We start from the raw sequence: 12731 nt of genomic DNA, 5'->3' as shown, positions 1-12731 counted from the left end.
GACAGTCAGTTGAAGCTGGGCAAACACTTAGCAAGTTGGGCAAGGGCAGTGCGAGTGGGGGTAAGGACAGTATGAGTCGGGCAAGAAGCAAGGTTGGCTAAGGAGGCGTTTCCCTAGATGATTTTTGAAGCAATGATCGTTTTTATGCATCGTCAATTTTTGAACATCCTGTTAAATATATTGTAGGCACCCCACCCCAATAATCGTGACACTAGTCTCTATGAGTATAGTGTGGATGAGGTGCTAACTATAACTATGGACATATAAAATACAGATTATGCGTTATGTCCATTCCACAATTTCTTCTTGTGTCTAAAGAACAGATGAAAGCTTTTACACTGTTTCAAATGGTGTAATGAGTATAAATAGGTAAATTCTGAAATAATTATGATATTAGAAACACTTCTCAGTATAGAGTTCATTCATTGATTGTTAGCATGAATAAATAGCTGTTCATCAATACACGGGATTAAAAATACAGACTATATTTGCTGATGTAATTAGAATGCCTAATGGACCATTGCCCTGCAGCTATTGCAACTTTACCACCTACAGAAACATCTAGAATTTTCCAGTTTTTCAGTTTGTATATATTGGTTTCTAATTCAATATTTTCCATGCTATGATAGTGTTTCTATAGCCGAATGATTTCAGGTTTTAAATCCCTTGTACTTATTTGTGTCTATCGAAATCCAATCTTTATAGAACAATTTTGATTCGTTTTTTCGAAAAATTGCTAAAATTTCATATCGAATCGAAATTTTTTTAAAATCATAATTCTCTCTGCAGAATCTTCAGTTTCGGCGTTTTGTTAGAATATGAATCTTTTTAAGAATATTCAATTTCTCGCATTCAGAAATATGGATATTAATTTACTCTTCGCGAGTTTAAATCAGTTCTGTGTATTTGGAGTGTTTGCGTCTCAGTTAGAATTGTCGTATAAAAGCTGTCTGGTAACCAGCAGGCTCTTATTTAGAATTTCTCTTCGCTCCTTTTGGTTTTACATGTGTAAACATGTCGACGAATCTTGCGCACTTTGTTCGAACCGAGATGAAAGCGATATTTCTTTTGATTCTCGGATTCGCTTTGAATCGGTCGAATCGAGCGAAGTGTATCCTCATTTGACGAGGATCGGGGCATTTCCAGAAATCCATTCATTTAAAAACCGTCAGAGCCTTTGATTGCGGGCGCTATTCACAAGTCACAAAGGTGAAATCAGTTCTATCCAATTTAATTCGAATCTTTAACGCGATTAAAACCCATCGGCTAATTCTTCGGTGCCTTCGAAGATGTGAACCTGAAACAAATGTTTCCGTGGCATCTTCTATTAAAAGGGACTCATTTCCCTAAATTCGTTTCCGACTTGAAAAGGCGTATTTGTCTTTATCGCGTGGCTTTAGATAAAAAGTAATTCGGTTTTTGAATAAATCGTGATTCGCGAATAAAGTTTTAGCGATTTTTCAGGCATTTTTCGCTGAATTTTCACTTTATAAGAATTCTTGGAAAAGGGTGCCATCAATTAATCTTCGAGTGGTTTATTATGAGCAGGATCGAGGTTTCCAAAACTGTATAGGAGAGGCAAGAGAAGACCTCGACCCCGGATTACTACAAACCAGAACCAATATTTCCTATCATGTTGTTAGATTTAAACTGCTAATTCTGTAAATTCGACCATTAATCTGTGTTTTGTACGGAATTCGTGAAGTCAAAGCCCCTGCTTTGCTCCACGGGTATGGCTTTATAAGGGATGTTCCCGACCTGGGGACAAAACTGTTGAACTGTGTATTGAATTCTTTTTTAATCTAAATGATTCTCAATTTTTTTTTTTGATTTGATGAATTTTAATCTTTCAACAAACGTCTTGTAGAGAAATAGAACCTTGTTATCTAGTCGATATAAGATTTGGTTTCCATCTCGGATATTGGAGAGATAACTGTCAGAATTTCAATGACAACACTACTAACACTACCGCTATAATTGTAATACAATGTGATATGAAAGAAAAACTTGATAGAATTAGTCAGGTATATTATTTTCGCATTCCTTTAACGTAGAGACCGTATTGGGACAATAAAAATAAATTAGGAATCAATGGACAAACGAAAAGAAAGTTATCGATGACCGTTCTGAAGAACCGGGTTTCGAAAGAAAGTCTTCAGTTTCGGTTATATAATCCATCTCGTCCTCAATCGCATTCTCATAAAGCTTTGTTCGACGTCAAAAGATTTGCGCAGTAACGTAGATGTTAGGTATAGAATTCATGAAATCGGATCTAAGCGAAGACTGGTTATTTTGTTCGGGGTATCATTGTAGGTGGTTGATTGTTTTTTTGCGTTTATAGATCGGAATTGTGAGCTGATTATGAGTCCATCATTCCGAAGAGTGTCTATATGATTTAGACCCATCAGTGAGGAGGACTCTACGCGTAGGAAACGAGACACCTTAATAATGGAACGACAATCGCTAAAGTAGTTAAGAAGGATTTCGCGATTTTTTGATCCGATCTTTTGTAGATATTAGTTGCATAAGATTTAGGCCGCGCTCTGTTCGGTAGCTAGCGGTGTACAGTAGTTTAAGTCAATGCGATGATGGAAGAAGTAAAGTGTTTTGCTGTGGATATCGTTGATTTCGGTAACGTGAAATTATTCTTTTTTCTCAGGGATTTCTTAGCTTTTTTGATTTTTCATAAATTTCTTCTTGAAGAGCTCTGATTTAAGTTAGACAGTTAACAAATTTAATGTTTAACCATATATGGTACTCCGATTGACAATTAGCGATTGTGGCCTGAATGGATTGGAAAAGGATGATATTCCATCTAGGTCTAGGGTCTGGTTTAGTTCGGATCTCAGGAACGTTAAGAAACTTCGTATCGTAGTTTTATACCGAGCAAATTTCGACCAGAGTTTACAATAAAAGAACGCCATATTTTACGTAAGGAATGTTTCGATGGAAAGAAATTCTTATCCAGTATAGATAAGTAATTTGTTTGATTCAGATAAAGATGTACGTTCTTTCATCTTCTCTATTTACAAATACAATTATATATATATATATATATATATATATATATATATATATATATATATATATATATATATATATAATCATAGTGCATATCCGTCAAATTATAATAGTAGCAAATAGGTAGTAATATTTCATCTCGTTTGATGTTTAATATCTTTAAACTGTGTTGTGTAAGTCAATTTCAGACCTGTCTTGCTTCTTGCTGCTGTTACTACTGTTGCTATTATTATTCTGCGAGGGAAGAAATGAATTCTACTATGTATTATAATTCGTATTACTGATTTGGATGCTCTTTTGCCGGATATGTTCGACCAAAGCTGCTAAATGTTCTTCATATTCTGTATATGGTCATGAGTATAAAACTCAATATACATGACGTATAGGGAAACACAGAAACATGTTTCCCGGTCTCTAATCATGTATTTGACTTGACTATGACTACACAGTGTTTCTAGGGATCTTACCCAAATATTTTTCATGTAATGAAAAATAATAAATCGATGTTTTGTTTGTGTATATTTTCAGGGTTGCCACGACCGCCTATGTATCCAATCCCTCCACATCCCAGTCAATATACGCATCCAATGTATAGTCCAGAATTTTCACAAGTGCAATGGTAAGTTGTTTTTTGACGTTGCTTTGTTTCTTCACGTTTGAACGATGATTCTTCTATGGTTTCTCGTCTGGTTTATGTACATTATTTCATGCAGAAATCATTAAAGAAGATACCTTTGAAAATGCGCTCGCACCTGCTACTTAAATTCATAAAAAGATTTGTTACAATATCACTGATGACGCGAAGCTGCCGGGCAGCAGATTCCCGGTGGTTTCCCTACAGTCGATAAGGGCTCGGAATTGGGGCTTGAGCCACACTGACATATGTTCTAATAGTTGACTTTATAGCGATGAAAGCCATGTGGTTAGTGGCCCCGCAGTCATATAATCCTTTCCATTGTTAATGATCTTCAGGTTTCTAGACGAAAACTTTTTTGATTTAGTGAACTTTTTTCGAAATCCTTTTTTGATCGTTGAAAGAGAGCGTGGAATACTAACACGTCGGTCACATATTGTAGTCGCACTCGAGCCGGCGGCGTCGCCTTAGAACTGGTCTAATGACTTGACTTTCCAGTCGGCATTAAGATCATTTAACAACGAGCAGGCCGGTGTTGGTCTCAGCTGCATGATGGCATTGCCTCTCAGGAGATCACAGCCCGGCGCATTATCTTCAAATGCCTTCAAAGCTCGCACATCAAATGTCTTTTCTGCGGTTGTAATAGCCATTAAATTACCGTCTTACTTAAACGTCAGCCATACCGTTAGAAGTATTAATGCAAAACTTGTGATCAAATTTATGGCCTGACTTTGTCGAGGTGATGACTTGACTCCTGCAGACCTTTGTAGATAGCTAACACAATTTGAACTTATAATGGATTTTGTAGTGTTGGCTGCGCCCAGTGGTAGCTACGTAGAGCAACTTTCAAACTAATAGTCCTCTCTGAATGCTGTTTCTTTTTTTTTCGAATGAAGAATCAAGCAGGCGTACGTGTTGTTAGATATACTCGTAATATTTGAAGGTATTAATGTGAACATTTTCCAATACATGATGTTTACCGATTGATGGCACTTTCTAGAGGTTATTGGCAGCAACTGTGAATATATTTTTAAGTTGAAGGTGACATTCGGACGTTCCGCTATATCATATCATGTTTGATAGTTATCTATTTGTGGCAATCTACCTGCATATTTCCATCGATTCATATTTTTTGATCGGTCGGTCGAACAATTTAGTGTAAATGTCTCGCTGCGGGCAACTACTTATAAAATGACTGTAAGCGCTCGCGAGTACCCGGTTTTCTCTTTGTCTATACTTTTCTATCGAGGATAGGGTTGAATTTTGTCGTCAACAGAAAATCAATTGATTCTCGAAGATTCTGTAAGTTTTTGCGTGCGTGTTACATGACAGAACTAAGCTATAACACACCCATACCACTCGAACGCGTACATGAATATAGCCTTAAAGGCATCCAGTTATTGCGTCAACACTTTTAATTTCCAATATATATGAATGACTATCATCTTCACAGACAATTACGTATCCCGATTCTAATCTTTCTAATACAAGGCTTTATTTTACTCGATAGCCGGTTATGTAAATGTACTTTGTTCCCGATTTCCCCCGTATAAACTGCTTTATTTTTAGCTAAAAAGTTACGGAATGATTTGTAACATAGAAATACAAGAAAGGTTGTAAAACTGTGGGTTTTCCTTGATTACCGATTATTGGTTGCGACTTTGAAAATGTTTTTGTTCGATACTGAAAGCCGTTCGCGGAGATCGACTGCCTGGAATATGGATATTGAATTTTTTTGCCAGGTCTCTGGGTGCTCTGAATGGAAAATGATTTCCTACCTTATTCCGGAACCCTAATGCTCAACCTCCCGGTTGTTTTGAAAGTTACTTCGTCGATATCGGTAAATTTCGTTTCAACTAATTTTCTTTACGAATTTATAGGCAAGGTCCACCTACATATCCAGCGACGACATCGGGTTATCGGGGTCCGTATCCATTAGTGGCGAATTCAGCGGCGCTTCGATTTAACCACACGGCTGGCCTGATTCATCCGCCCCACGGAATGCATCACGGCATTCCACATCCGGCTATAGTCACACCGGGACCAAAACAAGATATACAACAACATTCGCAAACTCAAGAAAATCATCGGTAAGTATTAATTGAACTGTATGTTTAATATGTTCAGTCTCGTAGGGACATTGAGTTTATATTATTAACTCATTAGATGGATATCTTAAAGCCTTAAGTTCACGCTAGATCGCCAGTTAATCCATTCTGATTTGGCCTCTATCTGGAATGGACCTATTTAGAACGGACCAAATCAATGCTGCGCATTCACAAACATTGATATATCACTGGTCCAGCTAGACTGGCACTGTTTCTATTTGCACACAGCAATATTCCATTCTTAAACAGACCTTGATCGTTGGTCTAATAAATCAGGGGCCAGTTGCGCAGTTGTGACTTAAGTCCAAAATTGGTCTTAAATCTTAAGACTGGTATTAAGTTGTTAGATTGGCTATAGAACTAAGTTGGTCTTAGAATGGTCTTAAATACAAGCCATGACTATGCAACCAGCCCCAGTCGATTATAAAGTGGCACAACCAATTTAGAACAGAGTTTTTGCTTGAGTGACATCTTGGTCTGTTCTAAAAGATGGACTAAGACTTGGAACGGACAACGTTCTAAATAACGAGGTGTGAACGTGGTTTAAGTTATTCAAGATTGAGATCTAAATTCGAAACTTTTAGTAAGAGATGCGTCGTAGCACTTTAATGAGATATTCATCAATGATTTGAAATATACACGGATTCTTATATCAAACCTTGGAGTAACCTATCTGACTCCAACATCAAACCGAGCTTCGAGAAACTCTTATTCTCTCTCATCATGTGTCATTCTGTATTAAACAGTGCGAGATTAGAGATTGTTTGATCTTTGTACAATGTGCATTTAATTATCCAGATTTTCATTTAATTTTAGTTTAATTCAAAGAATTCTTGTATATTTAATCATAATTAGTAATAATCAAGGTAAAAACCTCAATTCTAAAAGCATAGATCCTCGAATGATTGGATGGAGAGATGTTTTCCCTTATACTTCGTTTCAAAAATTCTATTCTTTTAAAATCTAACATTTCATAGGATAACTTCTATCACTCACTCGTGGCTTACAGCAAGCAATCAGTAGTAACAAATCTGAAATATGAATTCTTAACTTTCGGTGTCTAATATCGTATTTTCTATAGTTTATGACCTGTCTCTGAAATATTGTTGTCTATTTTGAGTTTCCTCTTAACTGAACTGTCTCCTATAAATCTTTATATTTTAAGAAGTCCTGACAATCTACTCCACTGGTACCCCCATTTGAATGAAGCTTCTTGGAAAGAGTAAGTCTATAATATCTTTTGCATTATAGAGAAACCTTTTCGAGGAAAATGATGGAAAAGGAATATAATCGATTGATAAAAATGAATCGAATTGATGCTTTATTACGATTAGGCTCTACCCTGATTATGATAACTTGTATCTCTCCATCCATTCATTAGTTTAGTTTGATACTTAAAAGATTAGGTTTAGATCCACAGGCCGATCTAGGAATGGCATTACCACTCCATAGGGGCCTTGTATTTCTAACAAGGGGGCATATCCGATATCCATGGAAATGCAATTTCTGCATTTGAGGAAATTCGGTGGGCCATTCTAACGCTTGATGAGATTCAGGATATGCCCGTATCTGCCCGCGGGGTTAGGGCTGGGTCGGCAGTTTCATGTGATAATCATCAGAAAAAGGATTCAGTGGCAAAAACTGATAATTTTTCAGGCTATATGATAAATCTGAACATTGCCAGGAATTGCAGGTTGAAAGACCTATCGAGTCCGAGAAAAAGAAACCTTATGTAAAGAAGCCCTTAAATGCATTCATGTTGTTCATGAAGGAGATTCGTCCGCAAGTGATCTCAGAATGTACCCTCAAAGAATCTGCTGCAATTAATCAAATTTTAGGTCGTAAGGTAAGAAATGACGTCGTGTATTATGTTGAATAAATTGCGTAATATATATTTTCAGACATCCTACTCTACATGAACAGGGTCGTAATGACCTCATTGAACAACCGGAACCTCCGGCTAAAAAACAACCCCACATCAAGAAACCTCTTAATGCTTTTATGCTGTTTATGAAAGAGCAAAGAGCAAAAGTGGTGGCAGAATGCACACTCAAAGAATCGGCAGCTATTAATCAAATTTTAGGCCGAAAAGTAAGTAATTGAAAAGAAAAAATGAAAAAGATATGAAAAGATGATGACATTGGACAAACATTGGCTCATCCCTCTTGGTTCAATTTCTGGCAATATTGTTTTATTCGAGAAAAGCTGCCTTATTTTGATGCTCTGCTTTCTGCATGATGAACTTATTTTTGGAAAGATATCCCAAAAGATATCTCTCAATTTGTTTGCCCTTTCCAGGACTGATTCTAGTCCAATTTTCCAAGTGAAAAGAACTTCATTTTATATTCATCGCGATTGTTTAATTCTAAATTTGTTTCAGTTTGTTGAAATTCTACATTAAGCGCTGTCACTTATGGTTATTAGATCGCTTGAAATATCTTTAAATATCGAGAATATTGCGAAACGTATCAAGGTCTTAAAAATGCTTATTGCGGTATTCAAACCGTAAAACGCTCGAAGAAATTAACTTAATACCTTTGAAAAAAGTCTCATTTGCCCAAAAGGGTTTAATCGATGATAATATCGAATAACAAAATTATGTGTAGAGTTTGAAAGGGAAATGATGATCGTTGAAAGATTTTGACTGATTTCGGGTTTATTAATGTCGTATATATTTATTCTAGTGGCACGCGCTAGACCGGTCTGAACAGGCAAAATATTACGAGATGGCGCGAAAAGAAAAAGAGCTTCACATGCAGTTATATCCGGGCTGGAGCGCTCGAGATAACTACGCTTGTCACAGTAAACGAAAGAAGAGAAAAAAGGATTCTCCCGGTGAAAACAAGAACGCAGACTCAGGTATTTATAAACAATCAGTTATAATTATTATTATTATTATTATTATTATTATTATTGTGTAAACTACGCATGATCATATCGAAACTTATGAATGAATTTTATTTCGAAGTATATATGAGATATTGTGTATATTGTGATGAAAAGTTGGTTTGTGTATATTTGCTTCTTGCATATTGTAACCCTGTGTCATGATCCTCACACTTCACAAGTAGTTTCAGTTCGAGTTCCACTCATAAATGTTATTATCATCGTTATAATTATGAGTATAGTGTATCCGTCAATGATTATTTGCCCCAAACTTCGATGACATTCTAAATGCATCTTACGAAAAAATCCAAAATGAGAATTCTTTCCCGAAGAACCTATGATATGGCACTAAATTTCGAAGAAATTCATTTTAAAAACTTGTTTCAATCCCTGTTCAACGTTACGTGCTGACCTTTATTTATGATTTGTTACAATTTTTACCACAGTTGATTAAGATATTGAAATACGATGCAGGGTGTTGCAACTCAATTATAGTATTCTCCACATTGTCCTGTGGGAGGTACAGCCATTTTGTTATCACATGTAGTCGCTTAATGCTGATTGGTAGCTTATTACATCTCACTACGTTTTGGAGTAGGTCGAAGCAAGATTTTGTACTCGGGAAAAATCTTTGTCTTCGCTTTTTTCATCATGATAATAAATTGTGAGAAATCAATTCGAAAAGGTCTTAGATGATTTTAGTTAGATTATAGATACAATGTCATTCCCCAACATACTCGACTTATTGAGCACAAACTAAAAGCTTTCAAGCCGAATTCGTAAATTCGTTTAAGATAGATTTAGAACGAACTTTTGGCAAACATTGCAACAAACAGTATTGTGCAATCTTGCTCGTTTCAGATTGTTCAAATCCTAAGAAATGTCGAGCACGCTTTGGGGTAGATCATCAAAGTCAGTGGTGTAAACCGTGTAGGTAAGGATCACACAGCTTTTTGCTTATTCCAGTAATACTCGATAGATGAAATCTTATTTTCTATTCATTTATTTGTTTGCGCTCAATTTTTACAAGCTTTGTATGTCGATTCATTCAGTCGGGACTGGCAGCACTGCATGTACTGGAATTGTGTACCGCGTTATGTGTCGTGTCATCACTTTTTGTGTAGTAAATAACCGATTGTTCTTCGTGTTCTCACGTGATCGACCGAAGATCGAAGATGGCCGAGCGTTCGCTCCTAAAACGCGCAGTGCTACTAGTCTGGAAAGTGTTATCATATATTTGTGTGTATATATATAATGTATATATCGAAGACAAGCTGATTGATTATAATTGGTTTTTAATGAACGTTCTATATTCGATAAAACATCTGCATGACAGTAAAATAGTAATCAGCTTGTCTTTAGCACGTGATGGGGGCTAATGCAGAAAAGTTTAAGGTTCTATAACGAGAAAATAATGAACGAAGTCATCATCGGTCTATTTTTTAATTGATTTTGATATTATTATTATTACTATGTTTTTAAATTGGATTTATACTTTATATATCGAGGTTAAGTCGATCGTGATTTTATCGGAAACCTCTGTACTGCTTATTCTTTGAGACTGCATGTGCTTCCTTCACTACGTTTTCCCAGTTACCTTCGATTCTTTAAACCCTTTTTCCGTGATATTTTCATTCCTGCCCGGATCATCAACTGAACGCTTAGTTTAACATGGTTTTTCTATCGTGTTCAATCGATGTGCAATTCATCTGTGGACCTGTTAATACCGGTAAATCATAAATCTTAACAACTGTGCTGATTTTCTCGAATCTAAAAACCTTTACGTTTGCTGGTCCAAAAGATGTTCTTTCACTTAAAAAAGGTTGGAAGATATACTAGTTCATTAAGATGATGGATAGACCCTGATATCTGTTCTTTTTATCAATGATATTCTTAGCTAGTATTTACATGAAGCTAGTACTGATTATCAGATTCCGTGATAGTCGTGAAGTCCAACTATTGTTGGGCCTGAAAACTAAACGGTTAAATTCTTTGAAATTCTATTGGTAAGCATAGAAATATCTTGAGCCTTTTTTTCACCATCTGTCATTTTTGTCACACCATCGTTTCACTGTTTAGTATTAGTAGTATCTTTATTTCACCATCTTCATCTCTTTCTACTGTCTCAGTGTTTATGTGCCGTGAAAAACCAAAAACAAATAAAACCGCACACAGAAAGAGAGAGAAATGCGATTTGCGTTAATTTTCAGACGCATGCTTGTCGGTCACCACGTGACGAACGCAGCAATTTCACCCAACGAATTGAAGCCGATCGAAGCGTGTGTCTCCACACGACCTCGTCGCTCGTCAATTCGTATCTATCCGCCAAAAGCACCGTTCACCACCACCACCACCACCACCACCACAAACTGAAAGACAAATCAATTAATGGCACCGACCGTTGCGGACACACGCCTGCGCCGTAGCAGCAGTGCCGTGCCGGTCGGCGCCGCAATCAACTTTTCTGCAATGGCCTCTTGTTCTATTTCAGATCTTATGTGCATGAAAACTCAAGTGAGACTAGCACAAATTTGGTCCTAGATGAGAATCAGGTTACGACGACTGATCTATGAGACAGGTAGATGGGGATCGTTTTTCGCAGCATGATCATGCCTCTACCTGTTGTTGTTATTATTGTCATTATTATTTTCATATATTTCGTCATCCACTGTCGCCGGGTATCACACTTTATTTTTTTTACTCATGTCGTTCTCATGTTCGTCACCGTATATCGTTGTAAACACTTCTTATTATTAATACGATAATTCGATATTAATAATGATAATGATGATGATGATGATAATGATAATATTATCCTTCGTAATGATAATAATGATATCATTATTATTATTATTATTACTTACTCTATAGACAGCAGTTGATGATCATATATCATATCATATATCGTATATCATTTTTGCATGCGTATTTCATTTTATTCGTTATAATTTTCATAATGTATTTATTCTTAATACTTGACGTTTATTTGGATAATGAACAATAATAAAATAATAATTATTATCATATTAATTATCGACAGGTACATCAATCACCTGAAATCTGATCCATCTCCTGCCCTTCTATTCAGTGACTCTCTTTTAAATCCCTCTATGAGCAATTTTCGCTGAATATCATTCATAAGAAATATAACAGTATGATTTATCTTGAAATATCATGCTTAGCATATAAGTTAGTTCTGTAGGGAGGGGGTTTAAATGTATCTAATACAAGTAGCTTGGTTCACTAGTGATAATAGATATTCATAGGACACATTCATTAAGAATAAAAACTATCAGTCATTTTTCAAGCAAATTGAAACGTGCATATTTATTGTTGTATAATTGTTAATGTTTATTATGCAGTTAAGCATGTTGTTGTTAAGTGTAAGCTTTCAGTGTATTCGTCATATTGTCATATTTGAATTTGTAATTCACTACGCGAATAGTTGAAATGTATTTATGAAAATATCTGCTTTCGGATTAACGCGTCTTCGCCCGAGATTGATAGAGGCGTCCGATGGCTTTTGATCACAAAATATCGCGATGACAACATTTGAGTGTCGTGTCATGTATTATAACCACGGGTCACACAAACGGGTTCTAATCCATTCCCGACATAAAAGAGATGATTACGGTCGCAAACACGTCGTCCTAACTTGCGAGATTAGCTTCAAAATCACCGTAGCTCGTGGCGAACTTCTCCGCGATAGATTATCAAAGCTTTTTAATGCAGTAAGACTTTCTGATCCCACATGGGTATGCATACAATATTGATTTCATATTCTTATAATGTAACTGTGATTATAGCAGCTTCATTTCACTGAATTAGAATAAAAGTCGGGGCTGCATGGCATCAAAACACCCGCCTTCCACATCAGTACATCGATGAGAGATGGCTTACGATTTCAGTTCGCTACATATCGGGCTAAAGAAAGTTAATTATCACATGTCGGCACTGTAAAGGCTCCCCAGTTCAAAAGGTCCGTGTTTCAGCGCAAATTGCATCATGGTTCGCATAAAAAAATACGTGTCTGATTCGCGAAAACAAAAGATGAAAATGACTGGGAGTTTAATTCGCAGAAA

At 36.3% G+C, this 12731-nt stretch overlaps 1 protein-coding gene across 3 annotated transcripts in view; it reads left to right on the top strand.

The window, feature by feature from the left end:
• Nucleotides 1–12731, top strand: part of LOC141904797 (transcription factor 7-like 2) — a 73413-nt gene that overhangs the window by 58928 nt on the left and 1754 nt on the right. Inside the window, exons 6-12 of one of the 3 annotated variants that reach the window (XM_074793474.1) lie at nt 3550–3640; nt 5536–5745; nt 6929–6985; nt 7665–7854; nt 8448–8622; nt 9511–9583; nt 11141–11227. In XM_074793474.1, the coding sequence (XP_074649575.1) occupies nt 3550–3640; nt 5536–5745; nt 6929–6985; nt 7665–7854; nt 8448–8622; nt 9511–9583; nt 11141–11222 (878 nt within the window). In that variant the 3' untranslated portion in view covers nt 11223–11227. The remainder of the gene's footprint in view (nt 1–3549; nt 3641–5535; nt 5746–6928; nt 6986–7664; nt 7855–8447; nt 8623–9510; nt 9584–11140; nt 11228–12731) is intronic. The other 2 variants (XM_074793472.1, XM_074793473.1) reach the window with 2 other exon arrangements.

The sequence above is a fragment of the Tubulanus polymorphus genome, chromosome 4 (assembly GCF_964204645.1).
Source record: "Tubulanus polymorphus chromosome 4, tnTubPoly1.2, whole genome shotgun sequence".
In the NCBI taxonomy this organism is placed as follows: domain Eukaryota; kingdom Metazoa; phylum Nemertea; class Palaeonemertea; order Tubulaniformes; family Tubulanidae; genus Tubulanus; species Tubulanus polymorphus.
The sequence above is the reverse complement of the archived record's forward strand: the minus strand, read 5'-3'. Positions and strand labels throughout refer to the sequence as shown.